This window comes from Sceloporus occidentalis, unplaced genomic scaffold (assembly GCF_023333645.1).
Source record: "Sceloporus occidentalis isolate IW3139 unplaced genomic scaffold, rSceOcc1.0.p SCAF_2, whole genome shotgun sequence".
NCBI classification, from domain to species: domain Eukaryota; kingdom Metazoa; phylum Chordata; class Lepidosauria; order Squamata; family Phrynosomatidae; genus Sceloporus; species Sceloporus occidentalis.
This window is the reverse complement of record NW_028316982.1, coordinates 250,789,067-250,812,676: the sequence shown is the minus strand read 5'-3', so window position 1 is coordinate 250,812,676 and position 23,610 is coordinate 250,789,067. Positions and strand designations below refer to the sequence as shown.

The window sequence follows — 23,610 nt, the reverse complement described above, 5'->3', positions numbered from 1 at the left end:
ATTTTTTATGATTGGAATGGGATTGGAGTGATCTCCACAAACTCCTTTTCCTCCACTAGCTTTCAAGGCTTGGAAATCCTCCAGATCAAGTTTTTGTGTGACAGGGAAGGTTGCATGAGACGGGATGGAAAGAAAGATCCTGACATGCAGTTGTCTACTAGCTCAACATTGGCTTTAAACCATTCCCACACACTCTCAGCCCCAGAATAGCCCATGATAGGTTCACGTTCGATTCACCGTAAATTTGAAACGGCTTGAAGGCACACAAGAACAGCAATATTACCTCTGTTTATAGGCAGTGAGGTGTAGTGGTTTGAGCACTGGACTGTGACTCTAGAGACCAGGGTTTGAATCCCTGCTCAGCCATGGAAACCCACTGGGTGGCCTTGGGCAAGTCACAGTCTTTCAGCCTTTGGGGAAGGCAATGGCAAACCTCCTCTGAACAAATCTTGCCAAGAAAATCCCATGACAGGTTTGCCTTACAGTCACCATTTTTGTTTACCCATTAACCACATGGCAGCCATTTTGTGGTGGTATACAAAATATTTTAAAATAAATTCCCAACATGAGAATAGTCTCCAGAGAGTAAGAAAAGTCTGTGCTACAGTAACAATTCTGTATGCTATATAGTGGGCCTGTGGTATCAGCTGCAGTTTGATCCTGGACCCCCATGAATACCAAAATCCGTGCTCAAGTCCCAGTAAATACAACAATGTTGTATTTTGCTTTTTGGCGTTTATTAATTTTAAAAATTATTTTCAAGGCGCAGATGGTTGAATCTATGGATAAAGAATTCAGGGATATCAAGGGACAACTGTAGTAATCCCATCTTTTCCATCTTATCTTTATATCTACAACACACCAACCCTCTTTCCATTTTTATGAATTCACAGATCCCCTCTTGCCCTCTGCCTTGGGATGCTAATACAAAAACAGGATCAATAATCCATGGAACTGTAGCAACTGATAGTGTTTCAGCTTTCAAAATCAAAATAAAGTGATAATTATAATAACACAGTCTTTGATAATAGCCACAGGTGAAGGTCTAATACATTGAACACTAGTAATTTTTTTATTTGAATCATCCTAGGTATTTTTTTAAAGCCATTAATGGCCAATTGGTGAATTACTAAATGCCCCAAAGTCATATTCATGAAAAAAAACCTCTGCACTTATCAAAATGTTGATAAGACCCAGTGTCCTAATAGCAACCAGACAGCTATGTTTTACCCAGTATCTAAGCATGCCACCCCATGCCAATTAGGCTGTTCTTTAACTCAGATTCCAATCTTTCATCTTAAGAAAAACACGTCTCTTGTGCCTATAGAGGCCCAAGATACAAGGCAAAATATGGAAGCCCTCTTCTGCCAAATTGTTCTGGAAATTTCCGGCTTCAAGGAAGTTAAAGCAAGGGTTATAAGGTGATCAGCTTCCACTTGTGTTTTCTATTAACCACTTCCAGCTTTATAAAGTAGCAGTGGTTTGTCTTTAACTAGGGTTTTTTGAAAGCAGTCAGCTTCATAACCCATAATTTGACGTTTGTTTAATCAGTTTGTTAGGCCTCAGTGACATGACAAACCGAGCTGAAGCCAAAATTGAAACAAAGCTTCCCAAGCACATCCTCTTAAGCCTTGAGGAGGAGGGAGGAGGGGGAACAACCACATGGCTTACTATGGCTCTTCTTTTTAACACAAATGGAAAATATCCAAGCCAAACCATAATGTATCTTTTTAGAAAGAGGACAGGAAACTGGTCTTTTAATATATCACACCGAGGGAAAGACAAAACGAGAATTAATTATGAAAATACATGTTTTGGTGGATGGATGGAGAAAACCTTTCAGATATTATGCTCCAAGAGGTGCTTACTGCCTTACTACTGGATAGTAGTAAAATCCTGATAATATTTCCCAGCTGCTAAGAAATGTCCAGAGAAATACTAAGTTCTCTGCCTGAGAATTCTAAATACCCCTCCTTAAAACTGCAAATCCCAGAATGCAACAGGAGGCAGCTAGAGCAGTTAAAGTGGAATAGTAGCACTATAAGAGTATGGTGTGATAAACACCTAAGGCAGAATAACTTGTTGAAATTTTCAAAGCTCTTGTTGGATTAGCTTTGTAGAACCATTTCTTGCTGCTGTTAGATCAAAGATCTTGGCATGCATTTTTATCTTTTCATATTCATTGCATATTCGTTTCTTAATTTGCTATTACCTCCTCAGAGCCTTTGGGATAGATTGTGCTTATACATTTAAAACATGTCACTGACGTAGTTATGAATGCACAACTACACATCCTCTCCTGGCCTGATCCCAAAAGTTTTGCAGCTGTGCTGAACAGAGTAGATCAGTTCTGCTGGAAATCAGGGCACCATGGAATGATGTTTCCAGCCCCCTCCCACCAGTGATCTATAGTGCGACAAGGAATTGTGACAGGGGCCCTACTTGTGCTCCTTGGAGCCTTGTATGGTGGCAGTAAGGGTTGGAAACACTATCTTGCTGTGCCTTATCATCAGCAAAACAGATCTTCACTCAGTGAACCTGCTGACTGTTAACATTTACCATCATGCCAATAATGACACAATTGTAAACTTGAATACCAAGCAATTACAAATACCTAAGTCTACTCTTCATATTCATAGCTGCTCAACAGAATGCCAGCCCTGGTTTTTAAATTTAAGTGAGGAATAGCAGTGGAAATTTTCCTGATAGGCAAAGCGCCAAATGCAATTCACCAGGATCAGCAATTGGTCAGTTCCTAGAATACACTTTTGCTCACCACTAGACCACCCACCTGTTCTTTTTCTATTTTTCAAAGTTATAAAGTTATCACACTAGAGATAAAAGAATTAGCACAAGGTTGTCAAACCTGAGGTTTCAAAAGATCCATTTATCTAGGGTGAAAATATAAGGGAGACATATGCCAAAGGAATACTGTAATTGGTTATTTTGTCATGACTGTTAGAGGTGTACAAAGTAGTATGAACGAAGAGGCAATGAACAGTGCAGTGTATAACTACAGCTCAGTCTCTCTGCCAAGCCAACTGCTTTGAGGATGTTTTTTGTTGATAGCCAGAATGACCTTATAGCCATTACAGCAGGCAAAGATGTCCATTGTCCAGATGTGAAGCATCTCACACAGAGAGAAAGGAGGAAAGCCAAGGACCCTTTTCGATTAAGAACCTTGCTCACACTGTGTACTCAGGGAGGGATATAATGAATGCTAAAATCTTCAGAGAATGTCTTAAAGAAATGGGAATGCCACGACATTTGATAGTCTGTATTTAAGACAAGAGGCTACTGTTAGAACAGAATATGGAGAAACAGAATGGTTCCCAATTAGCAAGGGGGTCAGGCAAAGCTGCGTGCTATCACCCTAATTGTGAAGAGTGTGAACATAAGAAGAAGGAACATTAACAATCTAAGATATGCAGATGACACCATACTACCAGTGGAAAACATCATAGACTTGGGACAAATACTAAGGAAAGTTAAAGAAGAAAGTGCAAAGGTAGGCTGAACATGGAGATGTCTCATCCATGAATTCACCATGAGTTGGGGTCAACTCAAAGGCAGTTAACAACCACAAGATCTTCATTCCATTAGCAGGAAGAATTGGTTCTACAAAGACACTCCAGAATAAAAGACTCTGCAAAACCTCAGCAAGATCCCATGGCTTAGGGCTTTGTGTGGCCTAGGAATTTTCTCCAAGATTTTAGTGTTAACAGGGAAGAGAGGACAGTTAATACAGCAATGAATCTATTTATCAAGTGGGGAAGTTAACAGATTTCAGATTCAACAAAGAGCAAACTCCTGAACATACCTGACTAGACTCTTATAGAACAGTGATGGAGGACATCACTGAAGGACAGGGAAACTTGGAAATGCCTCATCCACAGCATCAACATGAGTCAAGGGTAGTTTACAACAATTGTCACCAACAGTGATTCTTTGGAGGAGTCTTACACACTTGCAAAGGGAATGTTGAGCCTCACAGTGGATACAGACAGGCCTGTTTTTCAGAGGGGGTACTTTATATTTTCAAATGGAGAAGCACACTCTGTTGCTTTTCTTTGTTTCTAGCCAGTTCAAGCAATTGGAGATGTGGGCAAATTTTACACTCTGCACAGACCCTTCCTCTATACTACCTTATATGATGCATGACAAATATCATCATCTCTCTCATGCATGCTTTTTCTTTGTTTCTTTGGGCTAGAACAATGAATTTTGAGCCCTTTTGGTTGGCTTAATATATTTTTCATCACACTATGGGTGTCTAAATTTGATCCTTTTGAAATTTCTCATTTATGCCATCCCAGTATGTTCCTTCTTATGGACGAGTGTGTTTCCAGACATTTTCAGTATCTCCACCATATCTATGTTCTTTGAAAACCAAAAATTCCCATTACCTCTTCTTGTTTTAGTACAATTGGCCCTCCTTAGCTATGAATTTTTTTATCCACGGATTCAAACATCCCTGCCTTAAAAGTCCTAAAAAAAGTACTGCCATTGAATAATATGAAGTGTGGCAATTCATGGGCAGTCAAATCCACAGAACGCCAGTGTCCACTGGACATCAGTTAACAGGAAGACTACATAGTTATGGAACTGTAACTGCAATACTGAATATCAGCCATAGATTTTTGGTCATCCTTCTCGGATCCAGAACGAATGTGTCAGCAGTACTTTTTTTTTTAAATCAACTAGCTACATCTATAGTTCTGTCTCTGTCTGTTTCTCTCTCTTTGACGTATCACTAGTCTGATGCCATTTGCACTCAGATGGCACATGCCCTTTTCATACTGACCTGGCTTGTTCTAAAATGTTCCTTAGTTCTAACAGAAATGAAACCTTCCCCCTATTATCATCAAGTTTAGACGTAAGCAGATGTAGCCAAAGAATTGACCTAGGCCAAGCCAACAAATGCCAACCATGTTCATCATTTTAATGCCTATAAAAATACTGCTGATTTAAGCATACCCATCCATTTACAAGCCCTATAAATATTAAGATCTATTCTTAGCATTTAATTTTTTTACTGGGAAAAGAAAGCATTTGGTGTTCACATACAATTCAGCAACCATTTGGACCCAGGGTCAAGGACTATATTTATTCATACAGGTGTCAGGTGACAACCTAATGAACTATCATTTGAGTACTGTACAAAATATGGTTCTCTTGAGATCAACATAGAAAATGCTAAAGTTTTTTTTAAAAAAAAACTCTTGGAAACAAGAATTGAAAAAAAAGTTGAAATATTGCTAGATCCCATGGTTTTGTTTATAAGCAACCTTCCCTTCCTGTAATACACTGCCAAAAATACACACCCATGAATTCACATATTCAAAGAAAAAAACAGATTGCATTTTTATGGATTCCACAGCTTTAGTGTGATCTGTACTCAGAACCAAACCATCATTCAGTCAATCAGTACCAACTGGGCATATAAGACGACTCCCAAGTTGCGTGCAGGCAGCGCCCTGGCCTACTATATGCCAAATTGAAGGGGCCTGGCACCCACACACGCTGGCCTGAGGGGGCTTTTGTGGAGGCCTGAAAGGCGGGTGTCACAAGTGGCAGTAGGGCCTCCTGTAGTCCGGCCCAAAAGGGCACTAGATGCCGCAGAAGAAGCTGCTGGAGTGGAATATCCCAGGCGGTGGCGGCGATGGTGAGGCATAAGGGGTCGGCTCTTTCCCTCATCCCAACTATCCCTCTCCCGCCGGACCGGCTCTGGAGCCACTTCTCCGCCACCTTTTCTGGCTTCCAGTCCCTGAAACCAGCAATGGCGGCGAGAAAGAGAGCCTGGCCGCGGTGCCTGCTGGGATAGGAAACCGCAAGGACCCCCCCCCCCCCCCGGGAGACAGAGAGGTGGCTACACCATTCGCCTGTCTCTGTGGAGGTCACCAAACACAACCTGGCATATAAGACGGGGGTAAAAGGTCGTCTTATACACCAGAAAATATGATATGTATTGCTCTAGATGTTATTTTATTTTTACATAAAAGGGAGTTTTCAGTTTGTACAGTCGGCCCTTCTTATACACGGATTTTTTATACACGGATTCAAGCATACACGGTTTGAAAATGTTCCAAAAAAGTATAAATTTACCTTGATGTTCCATTTTTTATTAGGGACACCATTTTGCTATGTCATTATATTTAATGGGACTTGAGCATACACGGATTTTGTTATACACGGGAGATCTTGGAACCAAACCCCAGTGTATAACAAGGGTCCACTGTAGTAGTTTCCTGTTATGTTGTTGTTATGCATCTTAAAATTGACTCCAACTTGTGAAAGTTATTTTTTGCTTCTGTAGGCTGTTGTACATTTTTTCACTAGGTGACAGACTTCCCGAATTTTTCGAAGAGATGAAGTCACAGTCAGGCCTGGGATATGAACTTCTCTAGAGGGTTTCTATGCAGCTCCCATGTGGTGCTTTCCTTCTGCAGAGCCTCCAAGCTCTTCAACCCAAGAAAGAAAGAAAGAAAGAAAGAAAGAAAGAAAGAAAGAAAGAAAGAAAGAAAGAGCTACCACCTAGAGTCCAGATAGAGAGAGGGCAAGACTACCGAGAAATAAAATATTTGCGGGCTGGAGTGAGGGGTGAAGAAAAGAAAGAACGTTGGGTGGAGACTGGGCTGTTTCTAGCCCTTGCCAAGCTGGGTAATACTTAATAAACTACAAACTACTGAATGAAAAACTCACAGCACTATCATCTATAAAAACAGACTAGCATTTAATAGAATGTAACTGGCAAACACTAAGTACAGAGGGCAGGAGGAACAGATTACAAAAGACACTTCTCATCAATTTCACTAAGGTCCTAATTTTCCAACAAGCACTCATGTCAACATTGTGATACTGAAATTAACATAATTCATAGTTAGGTTTCTTACTGTTGTTTCAAAGAACTAATTCCCCTATTTATTTTGTGCCTCTTAAAGTGTTCACAAAAAATAGAAAACATCCACGTCATCTTTAATACAAGCTTTAACATGAGCTTCTCTGATGGTTTACTGGGAAATCCAGATACTGTAAATGTCCGCGTAGTTTCTTTATCTTCATGCTTTGTTTTTGGTGAAGTCAAACTGTTTCCATCTTTGAGCAAAATGCAGCACCTTCTTCCTCTGGTCCTCAAAGTTCTCTCGCAGTCCTTTTCTCCAAAGCCTCGGCTCCAAATCCAGCATGCCACCAATTATTTCCTTGCAAAATAGGACAAACCAAACACAAGATTACTGCTCTCTACTCTTAACCTGGAAATCTCACAGCTATTCAAAACAAGGACTGCAAAGTGGGAGGGGAAGAAACATTCTAAGCTTTGCATTTTACAGGTGATTCACACCCTTGGGTGCAACTTGAAAGTGTACCAAGTAAATGTACTTCCCACAAGGAATATGTGGATGGAGTGGGAACATGAGATTTGAATAAAAACAACTCTTCCTCCCCTGAAAATCCATCCACTATGTTCTAGATTCTATCTAGCAAAGAAAGACAATTAAGTTATCTCATAGATCCATTACTGAGGCTTTTATATATTGATTCTGCTAAAAAAAAATAGTCCTGTGCCTTCAAGCAAATCTGCACTTCTATTTTTCCTTTGCTGGTACCATGTAGATTGGATTAGTTTGTACAGCTCAGTTACTAATATAATACAGTTCGTGTTTTCAAGCATGTAACAAAACTGCCTTGCTAATACATATATGACATTTCTCAGTATGTCTTGTGCCACATCACAGAAAAGAAGCTGTACATGCCAATACCTTTCCAAAATAATGCGGGAACTTTTGTTGATCTTCAATGACATGAGCAAAGCCCCCTTGGAGGCCAAAGTCCACAGAGAAGTACGGCAACCCTTTTGGAACCTAAACAAAAGAAATAAAAAGTACATTTTTAAAAAATGGTCAACACTATTATTTATTTAGATTTAAAGCTTGCTGCATCTAGGAAACCTGGAGTGGGAGACAGCACCGCATAAAATGATCAGCAAGACTGTGTGGTGGTGTTCTGAGAATCCTGAAAAGAAGTTTCATGCAATCCTCATCCCCAACATGGTCCTAAAGGCTGCTGTTTCCCTTTGTCTTTCTTGCACACCAATACTTTGACTGAAGGCCCCCTGCCGCTCCATTTTCCTTCACTGCCCCCTCAAGCCTTCCAATGCCCCCAGAGGGGAGGCACAACACCAACATTGGGAATCACTTTATTAGACCAAAACAGTCGTAGGGGGATTTACATCCTGGTTGTCTTTCATATTTTACTGATTTTATTGGTTTGATACTAATAAATGGAAAACCATAACCCATCCTGGATTGTCTGCTGATGAAAGGTGCTTTTTTTTTTAAATAGCAAAGAAAGAAGCAGACAGACAAACAACTGACTCTTGAGCCTCAACAATCAAACCAAAAGGTATTACAATATTTTTTTTTAAATGGTATTACAAGGCCTTCAAAAGCACTCTGGCTTCCTTGCAAATCCAAAATAAATAGAAATTCTTTTTGGGGTAGCATGAACCAGGAGAGACACCTTTCTGTTTCCACTGACAGACAACCTTTTGGTGTGTTTGTGTAATATTTCAATATTTTATTGGGAATTTTCTATGTGAAAACATAGCAGTCAGAATTGTACAGTATTAGACAAGTGCACTTTCCACCCCAAAAGCTGCCTTACTGGGGAAAGACTAGAAGGGTGAAGAGACTGAGGGATGCATGACCAAATAATATACGGGACATCCCAGGGATGCCAAGTGCTCATCTGATGAAGCACTGACATAACAAACATTAGAGAGAAGACTCTCAAACAAAAGAACTCAAAACAAGCAAGACAGTCTATATTATAAATTGCTGGGTTTTTATTCAGGTTTGCATTTCTATGATCATTTATCTTTGTTCACTTGTTATATGAATGGGCAGTTGGTGCATTCATGTTTCATACATGTTTGTAATATTATGAATTGTTTCTATCGTTTGTTTGAGGTTGTTTATTTGTTATGGTCTTAATATAGTATGAGTACTAACATTCACAAAGAAGTAGTAAATTTCTAAGAACTTTTAAACAGTGCAGAAAGCTTCACAATTTGAAGTCTAACAAAAAATAAATAAATAACATCATCACCACCAACATCCTGTGCATGGGATGGAAGCATTTCCCAGTTCTTCATGCAGCCTCACTGTGCCTCCCCAAACTCTATTCTGGAAGATTTGGAGCCTGGAGAAATGTATGGGAGATGGTACTGTATGCTGCAAGGTGGCAGGAGGAGATTGGCAACTTCCATGAGCAGGATTCTATCACTGAATCAAAAGCCTTCTTCCATTCAGAAAAAAGTGAAGTTTGGATTTCACACAAAGTGTTTTGATATACATCATACAAAACAACACACAGCTGACATATGTTTGGATTTCATTCAGGTGGTTTAAAGCAGTGTTGCTTATGCTATCCAATGTGAGAGAATGGCTCCCTCCTCCAATGCACCAGGGAGTGATACCATATTTGTGCCCATTGGTTACAAGTCTTTGGCGGGTTACAGACTACCTGATTGGGGTGCCCTGCGCCCGCCCCTTTCCCCGCTGTATTGGGGCCTCAGCTGCCAGACTGGCAGCCTCTGAGGCCCCGATCCACCGCTTTGCAGGCCGCGAGGAAGTGGCAAAAGGCCCCTTTCTCCTCTGCGTCGCTGGGCGCAGCCATGTAAAGGCTGCGCCCAGTGACACAAACCCCAGAAGGAGCTCCGTTTCAGAGCTCCTTCTTACGCCACGGAAAGGGCACTCTAGGCGCCCTCGTGCGGCACAGAGGCGGTGCGGTCGTGACGTTGTAATGGCGGCGGCTGTGTGGAACGGCCGCCGCCGTTTTGTACAGACTCAGTCCATGCTAGGGTTTGGGATGTCTGGAAGAGACGCCCCTTTCTAACCCTAGCATGGACTGAGTCCGTTCTAGGGTGCCCGTCTGTAACGGGCTTTTATTTCCCTGAAATGATCTAGGGACTGGCAGGTGATGGCTTGTAGTTCACGGATCACCTCTTTTGAGTAACCCTAGTTTAAAAGATAGCCGGCCGGGGGGCGGGGGGGGGGGGGGAATCCAAAAAGTTAGTGAAATGTAAAATGGCCTGGTACCTCCATTTGCTTTGCATTTATTGAAATGTGAAAAAGTGATAGTTTGGTTAAATGAACATTTATCGTCATTAGAAATCTGAGGAGCCCTTGAGAAAGATAAAAAAAAAAAAAGAGCCCATCAAGGTTCAAGATCCCTGATACCAAAACCTTTACCTGCAAAAATACAAGAAGCCTTACTGTAGCCTCAAATGGGACAAACGTCACAGCAGCATATAATTTTCAGTGCCTGCTAGATGGTCTGAAAAGAACTCTAAGCATCCTTTCCCTGCTGATGTGCAAATCAGGACTATGAGTTTATGCACCAGAGTTTAATAGTTTTAGAAATGTACTGCTTCTGCTATGTTAGATGGATACGTCAACCATCCTTCCTTTCTTCCCTAACCATGAGTTTAAATTTGCTTTGCAAAATTCATTTTGGCACTATAACCAATTTAGTGCAGCATACTCAAGAGAAGGGAGTAATCAGAAGAAGGAAATGAGAATACTAAGCATAAATATTTTATGTTTGAAGGACTTATTCCTGAAATTTACTCTTGCACCTATAAAATTATAAAAAGTGTCATTATACACTCCATGCATCTGAGGAAGTAAACCAAGCCTACAAAAGCTTATGCTACAATTTCTTTCATTCAGTTAATCTCAAGATCCCTTTGCATACTGATAATTAAACAGCTATGTCTCTGTATGCTTTGATATGTTAGTTCTGATTGTGTTTTTATGAAATAAGTATATGGAAACAATGTCAAATAAATCATATATAAGACAACTATTTTCTTCTCCTGCTGACAACCAAATGAAATAAAATGTACCATATATACTTGTGTATAAGCTGTCATCATGTATAAGCCAAGGGCAGGTTTTGGGGTTAATTTATCGAATTTGATATGACCTGTGGCTAAGTTGAGGGTAAAATATAGGAGCATGTAACAAAGGATGTAAAGGATAAAGCAAAGGAAAACAATGCCCAAGATCTTACAAAATTCCAACAGGCATAACTGTCTGTGTTCACAATAAAGGCTTGATGGATGAGAAAGGAACTATGGTAAATGGTGGTTGTATGATGTGGGTGAGATAACCAGACATAGGTGGGGCTGAAAACAAGGTGCACATGTCAAAAAAGGATGTTAAAGTACAATAAAAAATGGAATCATCACGTTTTCAGAGTAAAGTGGTGAAAGGTGAGAGCTTAGCCTGTCCTTGGAGATCCTAAAAGAAACACCAACACCATCTACTCCCTTGGTGCTTTTTTGAAGGGAAGCGTCAAAGAGCCACCACTGCTGCCATTTTCCTGCCCAGGCATTCAAAAAAGGCCAGAGGCGGCATCATGGCAGAGACAATAAAAGGGCTCAGGACTTTTTAAAAGTTCTCCCATGATGGACTAAGCTGTCATCCTTTGCCACTCAGCAAAGAGATGGTTTCTTTTGTTGACAAGAGTTAAGATACACTACTTACACTGACCCATAGATAAGTTGACCTAGTTTTCCAAGTAAATTTCTTTTACTTAAATTTCTAGATTTATATAGTAATGATGCCATTTCTGGCCTTTTTGAATGCCTGGGCAGAAAAATGGCAGCAGCGGTGGCTCTTGACACTTTCCCTCAAAAAAGCACTAAGAGAGTGGAGGGGGTTAGTATTCTTTTAGGTTTAAGTAAATTGAAAGTGTCTTTAAAAGGGTAGCTGTAAATGTGAATCTATATACTAGAAAGTCTCATCTGTTGAAGCTCAAATTGATCTAGTCTTTTTATTTAGTCTTAAACCAGAGTAAGATCAACCCTTACTGAAATAAGAAGCTGAGGAAGATATAGAGAGATTAACTTTGAAAGACAGTGAACAATCAGACAGCCTTAATTTAAAATCCTGAAATAGCAGAAACCAAGAATGAGGAAAACACAGACAGTAACTTCAATTCCAAGCAGACATTTGGCACAGTGAACACTATTCACCTTCCATGTATATGATGAGATGACTCTAGATTTCAGGATGCTGCTCTACATTCCCTGGTTCCCTATGAATAGTTCAAATCAACTCAATAAGCAGTTGTTGTTTAGGACTGCAGCCTTAGATATTTTGATAAATGAGCTGAAAGATGAAGTTATTTGCCAGCTTCATCACTATGGCTAGTGCTTAAAAAATTTAGGATTAATTAAAAAGTGTTACCTTATCTGCATTAACTTATGCAGTTAAATGTTTGAATCTCATCACTGTGATCATATTGGCCCTTGGAATTCAAATCTCTTTTGCATCAACTATATTCAAAAGTATTTTCTCCATTCAGAGTTCTGTTATGAAATGTAACTTGGGCAGAATGAATTGCTCATCTGTGCAAAAATTACTTTGCATTACTATTAAAATAATTCAATACATACCGATTTACGGATATCTTTTGAAGACAGATCAATCAGTTTTTTATTCATGGACCATTCTTCATCAGACTCCATTATAGCTTTCTGAAAAATTATTGCAAGAATTATGAAACATTTGTGAAATGGCATTATATGCCACAAATGAAGTGTAACTTTAAAAAAAAGATGAAAAGCAAAATTAGGGAATTTAAATAGTGCATATTAATTTTATAATGTAAAAAAATTATTTGGAGACATTTCTGTAATTTGTCAAATTTAATTTGCATAGATTAAAGTATAATGAAGATTGATTTCATTCTAATTTTATTCAGTACCTTTCACTTTTTATTTTTGCAGTTTTAGAACTGTATTGTAACTTTAGCCTGACACAAATTAAGTTAGAGAATTAAAAATGGCACAAGCCTTTAACAGTTCTGTGAATTAACTGAAGGCCTGAAAAGATGGATTAAAAAAGCCTGCTTCCGGGCATCATCGGAGTGTGGCATTTACATGCTGCACACTCCGATGACACCCTAAAGCCAGTGTGAAGCCATCCAGCTGCCCAAACATGGGTGGCTTCAAAGCACTCTGGTGTGGAGCGTTTACACACAGCACACTGCCAGAGCATCTTGAAGCCAGCTTCAGGCTGCAGCAGAGCTGCAAAAGCCAGCTTTTTTTCCAGCCCAAAAAGGAGTGGATCTTTCCCAGTCCTTTTTGGGCTGGCTTCAAGGCAGACTGGAGCCGTGGCGTGTGTGGTTGCCGCAGCCCCAATCCGTCTTTGGAAGGGGCAGCTTGAAGCCGCCTCTTCTTGTCAGTCTGTTCTGGCCCTTTTTGTATAGAAAGGGTAAATCAAAGACTCAAAATGTTATTCTTTTGTTGTCATTAAAATCAACAGTACCTATTCTATTTTTCAAAATAACTACTTCTTGTGCTATTTTGTTTGCTTCCAGATTTTAATTTTCATAACATCTAGCCAAGGTCTTCCAAAAGGAAGCCATTCTGTTTCAACTTTGTTTATGGAGTTATTATTAATTAGAAAAGTCAGTATATCTAGCTCTTTCATACCCCAGACACAGTTTTAAATGGCGCTGAATAATTTTTTAGTATCACTATCATTACCATCTATTCCATCTTTTTTCCAAACTGAGACTCAAAAAGATTTACAACAATTAACACACACAAACCACAAGCACAACAAAGGCTAAAGCTCCCATTTTAATGAGACTTTGGGGGCTGAGTGTTCTTTTAATGCCCAAAGAGCAAAAAGAAAGCATAAGATAGATGTACCCCAAGTCTCATAAGCACAGCATACAAGGATGGATAGGAGGAACAAACTGTATCCAAAAAAGCCCCATAAACACACACATCACTGCACGTTTGACTTGTTCCCTTTTCTTGTAGAGCACATTTGCTCTAATGTTTGAAAAGGCACAGGGGCATATCTAATACCAATCTTGATCATAACTGTAAACTGGGGTAAAGAAACTGTGGGATAATAATGGGCTGCAGAGAGCTGTCTGCAAAGCAGCCCTCTTGGATTTTGTCCAAGGACCATTTTGACCCAACTTGTATACTTCCAATATTTTGTCCAGCTTTAGGTATACTTGCATTTTCATATCTTAAGTTGGGAGAAGAAACATACATTGATGGGAAATTTTATATGGAGTATAAAAATTGTAATTTTAAAACAAAAGGAAAAGTGGAAAAAAGCACAAAATGTGGAAGTCAAATCTAAATTACCTTGAAGTAGATGGGGGCCATGTCTCCGACCTCCTTTGGAAGTGGGATACATTCATATACCATGTGATATCGCTTCTTTATGCTTAAGTTTGTCTCAAGAAAGACACAGTCCAGCTCCTCAGCTTCAAACATCTTTACCAAAGTTTTTCTGAATACCTGTAAGGTGAGGGGAGAAGAAGATCAAGACAACTACTTTTCAGTCACAAGAAATTACATAATGTAATTCTTATATGAACTGAGAAGTCTATTTTCACAGACAAATGTCATGTAGCATTCAAAGTGAGATTATAATATGGTCACCACAGGAACTGTGTTTATAATGCTAGTGTCGGGTGTCATCTTACATGTCAGTTGAAGAACACTCTGAAGTTGAGAAAATTTGGCATTGTAAATGGAGGCAGAAACAACAGGAGGTTTCAGAGTGTCATTTGCCTAAAAGTTAATACTTTCTCTTGTACTGAGTCAAAATGCCACCATACCTTGACTCTGCCTTCCAATTACACATCTTATCAAAAAGTGACATTTTCATCAGGCATGATTGACCTTTTAGTAAGATACTTAAATTCCCCCTTCTTAAAAAGCTGTTTTGAGATCTTTCATCTCCAGTTTGCAGAAATTTATCTGATCTGTTATTGTAACAGACTTGACCTGTGTTCATACTTACTCATCTTCCTCATAGGATACAATGTCACAAACAATTATGAAGTGGATTGATTTGCATCTGAAGTGGTGTCTGGAACCCAACATTTTTTAAAAAAACAAGCAGATATGGTGGAAATCACAGTCTTGATTTCCAATAACTCAAAGATGACTTTGGTGCCCAAATATGAAATGGTATGATGATATCTGGACAGAAGGCAGGTGCTAAAAGGTTCCATCAAACTGAGCTCCATGAAAAAAGTAATAAGCTAGAAATAACTTTGAGGCACCTTACATTTTTATTTGTAAAGTCTTAAGTCCACAGTGCAGAGAATTAGTGTTTCACTGTACACCACATAAACTAACCTTGTAAGTTTAACATGACTGGAAGCTAATTACTGTTGGAATAGAAACAAGATCTACAACTTGAGTCATTATAGGGTTAATGACCATTATAGGATTAATGGTGAGCTACTGAGATATAGGTGATTTTCAGCTGTGTGTGTTGCTCTAATCAGTTGTTGAATCTTCACAAGGCTAGCTTTAGTATGTGATCTCTCTCTCTTTTTCTCACTCACTCTTTCTCTTAAGTCTCTTTTCTGTTGCATTATATTTTGTGTTACTTGCTTCAATGTAGTTTATATTATTTAATGTATTTGCTATTTTGTGTCATTCTGTTTGCCATTATTATTATGATCCTTTTTATATCTTTCATATATATTGGTTTTGAATGCTTTTGTTATATACAGTGCGCCCACGCCATACGCGGACTTGAGCATATGCGCTCAAGCTGCGGCGCGCGCGCGGGGCGGAAGGGGCAGCGCGTCCCATTCAATTGAATGGGTGCGCGCACCCGTTGCGTCCTGTGCGCCCCAAGGACACCCCTTTTCAGGCTGCGGGGAAGCGGCCTTTTGCCGCTTCCCCGCAGCCTGGAAAGCGGCGGATCGGGGCCTCGGAGGCTGCCGGTCTGGCAGCTGAGGCCCCGATACACCGGGGAAAGGGGCGGGTGCAGCCCGCCCCAAAGATAAAGATTATTTATAGTACCTTTTGCTTTTGGCAGTTTCAGTACCTTTGTTTCAACAATTACCATACTGCACTGCCAAACAAAACTGTATATAAGTTTTTAACACTGAAAACCTGTATTTTGTTCTTCAAAACATACATTGCAAAACACTAACTTCACAGGCCATCGCGTCACTGTAAAGCAGTGTTTTCTTATTTCCCTAACAAAATACCTAAATGTTTGCCTTAATCACACATTTCATAGAATCATAGCTGGAAAGTAAAGTAAATGTTATCCAATAAAAATCCTTTTCAATGCAGGAAAACCCAACTAAAACCAACTAAAGTTATCACCAAACACTGTCATACAACTTCTGCATACAAAAGAAAATCCATGATCTCCAGAGATAGTCTATTACAGTATGAGTCTCCTTTATCCAAAATGCTTGGGTAATCCAGAAGCATTTTGGATTTTTTTAAGATTTTGGAATATTTACATTTATACAATGAGTTATCTTGAAGCTGGGAACCAGGTCTTAACATGAAATTCATTTTTGTTTTGCATACACTTTATACACATAGGCTGAAGGTAATTTACACACAATATTTTTTAATAATTTTCTGCATGAAGCAAGGTTTGTGTACACTCACCAATCAAAGCAAGTAATTAAGCAAAGGTGTCTCTATCTCAGCCAGCCATGTGAGCAATTTTGGAGTACAGTGGACCCTTCATATTTACTGAGGTTAGGAGCACAGGACACTCATGAAAGTAGGAAAATCGCAAATTAAAAAAAAATATTTTTTGTATCTCAGAGAATACCTCTCCAGGAATCTCTAGGTCCTCCAGGCTACTTCTTTGGTCATGAGATGCCAGAAGTTGACCATGAAATTGTGCAAGAGGACCTACAAATGCCCAGAGAAGAGTTCTCTCTAGGAATCTCTGGGCCCTCCAGTATGACTTTTGGCACAAACTGACAACAGAGTCAAGCTGGAGGACCTAGAGATTCCTAGAGAGAATGTATTAATAAAATCCATGAATAAGCAAATCCACAAAAGTCAAAACCACAAATGTGGAGGGATGACTATATTTTGAGTTTCAGAATTCCGGATAAGGAATAGTCAATTTGTACACTGTCAATCAGTCCTTACTGTCAGGAGAATCTTCCTAATGTTTAGTTGAAATCTCTCTTCTTGTAATTTGAATCTAGTGGTTCTGGTCCTATTTTTGGCGGCAGCAGGAATCAAGCTTGTTCCATCTTCTGAAAATAGGTCAGAGGAAACCTCCACTATCGTGATTCTTTACAGTTCATACTTCATACTTCTTCTTGGAAAGGGGCACCTGTCTAAAGAGTGCTTCTAAGACAAGCAAAAGCTGCGAAGACAGGTTAAGTGCTGTCAACGAAACATACAGACATAAGGATGTCCAAGAAGCAATGGCATTTAAATACAAATTAAACTGAAATAACCCCTGTGATGATCCCCCTGTAGTCTAAGCAGCCAAACAGCAGGCCTGCCTTGGCTCTTAGTCCCAGCAGATCCTTAACTTCTCCCCGAGTCTCCTGGTCTATGTTCCTACTCCTTTCTGAGTTGAAGATGACCCCTGGAGATCCTTGAATCATGCTGCCACCACCCAGTGAATTCGTATTGTATTTCCCTTAACATACACTGGGACTTGTTAAGGACTTCTAGTTCTACTTCTTGCTAATCTTCTCAAGCATCAACCGAGCTGGGACATGTGTAAAGGAGTGTCGAAGTAGCAGATATGTTTAAGGAAGTATTTATTATAATTAAACAAAACATTTTTTTCTGGAAAAAAATGAAATACAACTGCAAACACTGAGGAAGAGTGGGTGAAAGCAGGACCCAGATATTTCTTTATGCACAGGTTGTAACAACATGTGCCCTGAATTTTCATTCTCTGTTAGAAAATAATTCCCAAATACACTTTCTGATGTCTCTAGGTTAATTTACATTTTTTAAGGGAGAATGGATTTATACATCACATTTAGGAACGTCCACAGAGAAAGCCATTCATGCAATTCAGAAAGAAAATTAAACTAGCATACAGTTTTAATTATGAGGAGGGCCTCTGCCTATATGAAGTGCAACCAGGATAGGCTTTGAATCAACGTAACTGCTGTTATGATTTGCAGGATATTGCTGGAATATTGGGGAGAGGGGAGGTAGAAGAGGCTTAACCTTTATGCATTGTTAGGAGCTATTTATTTTTCAAGCGAACTTTTCTACATTCTCTTACACCAAATTTGGACAAAGTAGGTATGAGGATTGTGAATCTGTGCTGCACATGAACAAAATAATAAATAAGGTATCTCCACAAAACTTGAAATAAGAATGTAAGAGGATATTTACACAGGAAACTACTGTGTCCACTTCTGGACACCGCAATTCAAGGAGGATGACAAGTTGGAGAGTGTCCAGAGGAGGGCGACCAAAATGATGAAAGGTCTGAAAACCATGCCCTATGAGGAGCTATTTCGGGAGCTGGGTATGCTTAGTTAGCCTACAGAAGAGAAGGTTAAGGTTTGGCATGATAGCCACATTTAAACATTTGAAGAGATGTCATATTGAGGATGGGCAATCTTGTTTTCAGTTGCTCCAGAAACTAGGACAGAGGAATGGATTCCAGCTACAGGAAAAGAGGTTACATCTAAACATTAGGATTAACGTACTGACTGGTAAGAGCTGTTCAACAGTGGAGCATGCTGCCTTGGAGAATGGTGGACTCTCCTTCTTTGAAGATTTTTAAACAGAGGCTGGATGGCCATATGTCAGGAGTGCTTTGACTGTTATTCCTGTATGCCAGGGAGCTGGATTGGATGGTCCTTGTGGTCTGTTTCAACTGTCTGATTCTATGATTATAGGAAACAAATTTAATAGAGCTTTGAGTCTTCTCAATTATAAATGCTCTTTTCAACCCTTATGTATTTTGCTGATGCACAATTGGCTAAGCTACTTGGGAAATATGTACTTAGTGAAATAGATGAATCTTCTAAGTGTTTCTGCAGAATTTCCCACGCATATTTAATTACACTTTCCCATTATAAAAAAAGTATTTTCCCTATCATTTTCCTGTGTTTATTTTTAGCTGTTCTGGGGTCAAATCCTAGAAAGTTTTTGACTTGAATGACCTCTAGCTGGCTCCACTAATCCTTTTAAATAAACATTATCTCTTAAATGTAAACCATTCCTGTGTTTTAATCTACGTGTGTGTGTGTGTGTGTGTGTGTGTGTGTGTGTGTGTGTCGAGTGATAGTAACATCACCTTCACACATTTTATTAAGGATTTAGTTTTTGTGGTGGTCTGAAAAATTGAAAAACTGAAAAAATCAAGGAATTTTGGGGGAACAGAAGTATCGTAGCTTTGGATCAGTGAACTGGGGCCACATATACCATACTGACCTCCTTAGAGGAAAGAGAATATAAACAAAATAAACCTTGTTCAGTTTTTATTTCTTGCACTTTCAGTTCACTTCCTTTGATAAGATCCAAAATAGTAATTGAAGGACTGTATCATCATATAATGAGCCTACTCGGGCTTTAAGATCTACAGGCGATGCACTTCTCTCTATCCCATTGCCTTCACAGGCATGGCTGGTGGGAATACAGAAGGCTTTCTCTGTGGCTGCTGCCAAAAGTTGGAACTCCCTCCTTAGGGAAGTAAGGATGGCCTCTTCTCTGCTTTTCTTACAGTGAAAGGTTAAGACCTTTCTTTCCCCACAAGCACTTCCAGCAAGCTTTTGTAAACTGGTTTTAACTTTTATGGTTCTGTACCATTTTTAATGCTTTAAAGAAAGCGGTGGATTCATGCTGCCCTTTCCAAAAGCAGATTGGTACTGCGGCAACTGTACACTGCAGCCCCAATCCGCCTTGAAGCCGGCCAAAAAAGGATCGTCAAAGACAGCTTTTTATGCCAGTCTGTTTCACTCCTAAGATTTTAATTCATTTTAATTTCGTTGTTATTTAATATTATTTTAATCTTGATTTTGTGTGTTTGTAACTACAGTTGTCCCTCCATATTCGCTAGGGTTAGGGGCACAAGACCCCCGTGAATATGGAAAAACCGCAAATAACAAAAACACCATGTTTTTACATGAAAGGGCACCTCTCTAGGAATCTCTAGGTCCTCCAGGGCAACTCTGTGGCCAACGTCTGAGAGACACTGACCACAAATGCCTAGTAGTGTATCCTCTCTAGGAATCTCTAGGTCTTTCAGTGCAACTTTAAGTTAAAGTTGACCATAGAGTTGCACTGGAGGACCTAGATATTTCTAGAGAGAACCTATTAATCAAATCTGTGAATAATCAAATCTGCAAATATCAAATCCGCAAATATGGAGGGATGACTGTATATGTGTTTTTATTGGATTCTGGCTTTTTGTTAGTCACATTGAGTTCCAGCCCAGAAGAAAAGTGGGATATATATAAAGTGAAGAATGGATGAATGGGTGGGTGGATGATTCCAAGGTTGTGTCACATCTAGGCAGGATAGGTCCAAAACACACTGCAGAAATAATACAGTTTGAGACTGCTGTAACTGCCCTGGCTCAGTGCTAGGGAATCCTGGAAATTGTAGTTTATTGTGGCACCTGACCTCTCTTTCAGATAAGGCTAAGTGTCTCACAAAACTACATTTCTCAGAATTCCCTAGCATTGAGGCAGAGCAGTCAAAGCAGTTTCAAACTGGATTATTTCTGCAGTGTGATTTGGACCATGGAGGACCTTTGGGTATGAGCTTCAAAAGAAATTGTCTAATTTATCTAAAAAACCATGCTTCAATCCTAGAGAAGTGTAGATTATACTTTTCTTACTAGATGTGTGATGTGTGCCGTCAAGTCGTTTCTGACTTATAGCAACCCTAAGGTGAATCTATCATGGGGTTTTCTTGGCAAGATTTGCTTATCATTAAAACCAAATCGCTTTTAAGCAGCATTATAGTATTTGGATCACTGAGCAAGCAAACCACAGGCATTTGGGGAGAAACTGGAAAATAACACAACCCAGCCTTTGTACAAGTGAACCACATGACTAGAATTTGTAGAATATCATAAAAGACATCAATAAGAAAGCATATGTCTGTCACCAGCAGTTTGAATCAGTTTTAGCAAAGCCATGTCTTGCAAGACTCAATGCAGATGTCTTCCAAGCCCAGGTATGGAAGAGTTACACACATGCTGTAGGGAATATCAGTGTACTGCTTTCTAAGATGCTGCTAAAACATAAGGAATTATGCTATCATGAAATCACAAAAGTCCCATTGACTATTACACATATACAGATTAAGAAAGCAAGGATAATTTTTCTAGCACTTTTGGAGTTCATGTAAAAAAGCAAGCCAAAACAAACATCACAATGTGGCCATATGAAGGGCAAACTGAAGATCATTTCAAATTAAGATACTATCTAAATAACAGGATTAAGACAGGCACATTTTGATAGACGATATTCATAATATTATTTGCTATATGCAAAGGTGTCACTATCTCAGCTACCCATATGGACAATTTTGGAATATTTTGGATTTTGGAATTCAGGATAAGGGAGACTCAACCTGCAGCAATTGACAGCCATCTAATGTTGTTTGAAATAGATATACAGGTGCTCTACCTCCTGAACAAATACCATTCACGTTTTTCTGTTTTCTGACAAAGTTACAAGGATCAGATAAATTGGCATGCTAAATGTTGCTAACCTTTATACACCCACTTAATGTTATTTTTATACTTCAGAGCACTTATTCAGAATGTTGACTTACAGCGAAATTCCAAGTGAAAGAAAGTAAAAACTTTAACTTCAAACTATTTAAAGTTTCTATTTCCCCCATACTATTACCACTTTTATTCTCCTGACTATATATAATTATTCACTTTAGTTATCCCTTTGTACACTATTCCCATCTTGGGAGAAGAGAACTGATTATTTATGGACACAACTTCCATACCAGAGCTGCAAACATCTTTCTGAATACAATAGTCCCCTTCCCACTGTGGCAGTCTGGTTGGAATTCAGAGGAATATCAAGTGCTATGAGTTCCACTCTTTTAAATGGCAGACTTAAGTATATGATGACAGGTCTGCCACTGAAATTTAATAAGAGCTTAATTTTGTTTGGGGTGTCATCTCAGTGTTAAACACCACAAAAGTAATGAATGTATGAGAAACCCCCATAGAAAGCTAGCTACATCAAACTCAAGGTTTTTGCTCACCTGAATTTCCTCCCAGATATCTTCATCTAGAAGAGTGGCTGCAGTATAGTGCTGCATAGGAGCTATAAGGCAGTGACCTTCAGTAAGGGACTGGTAGTTTGGCAGTGATAAATATACCTACAGCAGTAAAAATAACAACACAAGACAGTTTAACCAACTATTTAATATATACTCAAGAACACTTATGTTTTAATAACAGAAGGTAATCCCTGAGCAAATCATAAACATACACACACATCCTAAAAAGAAAGTTATGGTCAAATTAAACTTGATGGATGCAGATCTCTCTCTGACTCTGGATGTAATCCAGCCATAAGTCTGGTGTGGAAATGAAAGATGTGAGGGATTGCAAAATAATTCTCTCATCCAAACATGATTTTCCTTTATTTTTCTTTCAAATGGGATCCATATCAAAAGTAAGGCTGTATTAGAGAGGGGGTACAGTAAGAAAAGACAGAGAATTCAAGGAGTATCTTGCATTTCTCACCTGTTTGCCCTTGTTGTTCTTTAACATGATGAAAGTATTTTATCACCCAGCTCCATAAAGTTGGGAGAAACCTATACAGTACTTAAAGAGGTAGATATGCAACAATCATATCTAGTTTGGGCTTCAGTTAGGTAACATTTTGCTATAAAAATGATCTTTGATTTATTAAGTCTCTCTCTCTCTCTCTCTCTCTCTCTCTCTCTCTCTGCTGTATCTTAATAGGAATTCTGAAGAAATATACCCTAAAAATTAGGTATCTATTTTAGAAAACCTGGAAGCTCATAACCACATTTCTGAAACCTTTCTCCTTTAAGGCTCATGAAAACAAAAGAGTATATACCAATACAAAACATAACCCTTTTTTAGTCCCCTGACTTCATAATACTTCATAACACTCCTAAATGCCAGCTAAATGAATAAACCCTTTCTGTTTAACACGACAGTGTTAAACTTACATGTGTCATATCTTTCCAGTCTTGGGGGGAAGGGGTATTTTTTGTTTGGAAATTAGTATCTCCATTGTATTTCAGTAAATAAATCATTTTCAGGTATGTGGTGTTATGTACCAAAATTATTTTAAGACTCACATGATTCAGCTAAATTGGCCTATAGAAGGAAAAAACAGCACTGAGCAGATTTTCAGTTGTTCAGTTTAATGCCCTGAACCACCATGTTTTTAGCTTGCACACATTATTATGTGATGTTTCAGACACTCGGAGGATAGCCAGCTATCTGTGCTGCACAAAAATTGGAGATCAGAAAGTTGTTCCTCTTGCCAACATTCGCCTCACAGACCAATGTGAAACTCTAACTGAATTTAAAAACACTACCAGAATAAAAATATAATAAGAATTGCATGTTTGATCTTTTAATACTTCTGTTGAGAATATCATCTACTAATAGAAACTTGTCCTTCTGGATCATGCACACAACTGACAAGTGTTTTGTTTGTCTGCTTGTCCATTCCCATGAAAAGACCTACAGCAGCTTGTTTCTTAGATGTCTCACAATCCAACGTTTCTAGATACCATAAATTAAACAAGTTTAAATTATATAAAAATCAAACTTAGGCCCCATACAG

The 23,610-nt window shown here is 39.0% G+C and overlaps 1 protein-coding gene across 2 annotated transcripts in view; it reads right to left on the bottom strand.

Annotated features, from left to right (window-relative positions):
- Window positions 1-6,714: 6,714 nt before the first annotated feature.
- The window catches only part of LOC149319982 (pre-mRNA splicing factor CWF19L2-like), an 82,167-nt gene continuing 65,271 nt past the window's right edge, over window positions 6,715-23,610 (bottom strand). For both annotated transcript variants that reach the window (XM_089512715.1, XM_089512716.1), the window contains 5 exons: window positions 22,043-22,159; window positions 14,180-14,335; window positions 12,464-12,544; window positions 7,758-7,859; window positions 6,715-7,199 (listed from right to left, as the gene is read on the bottom strand). In XM_089512715.1, coding sequence (XP_089368841.1) covers window positions 7,059-7,199; window positions 7,758-7,859; window positions 12,464-12,544; window positions 14,180-14,335; window positions 22,043-22,159 — 597 coding nt within the window. In that variant the 3' untranslated portion in view covers window positions 6,715-7,058. The remainder of the gene's footprint in view (window positions 7,200-7,757; window positions 7,860-12,463; window positions 12,545-14,179; window positions 14,336-22,042; window positions 22,160-23,610) is intronic.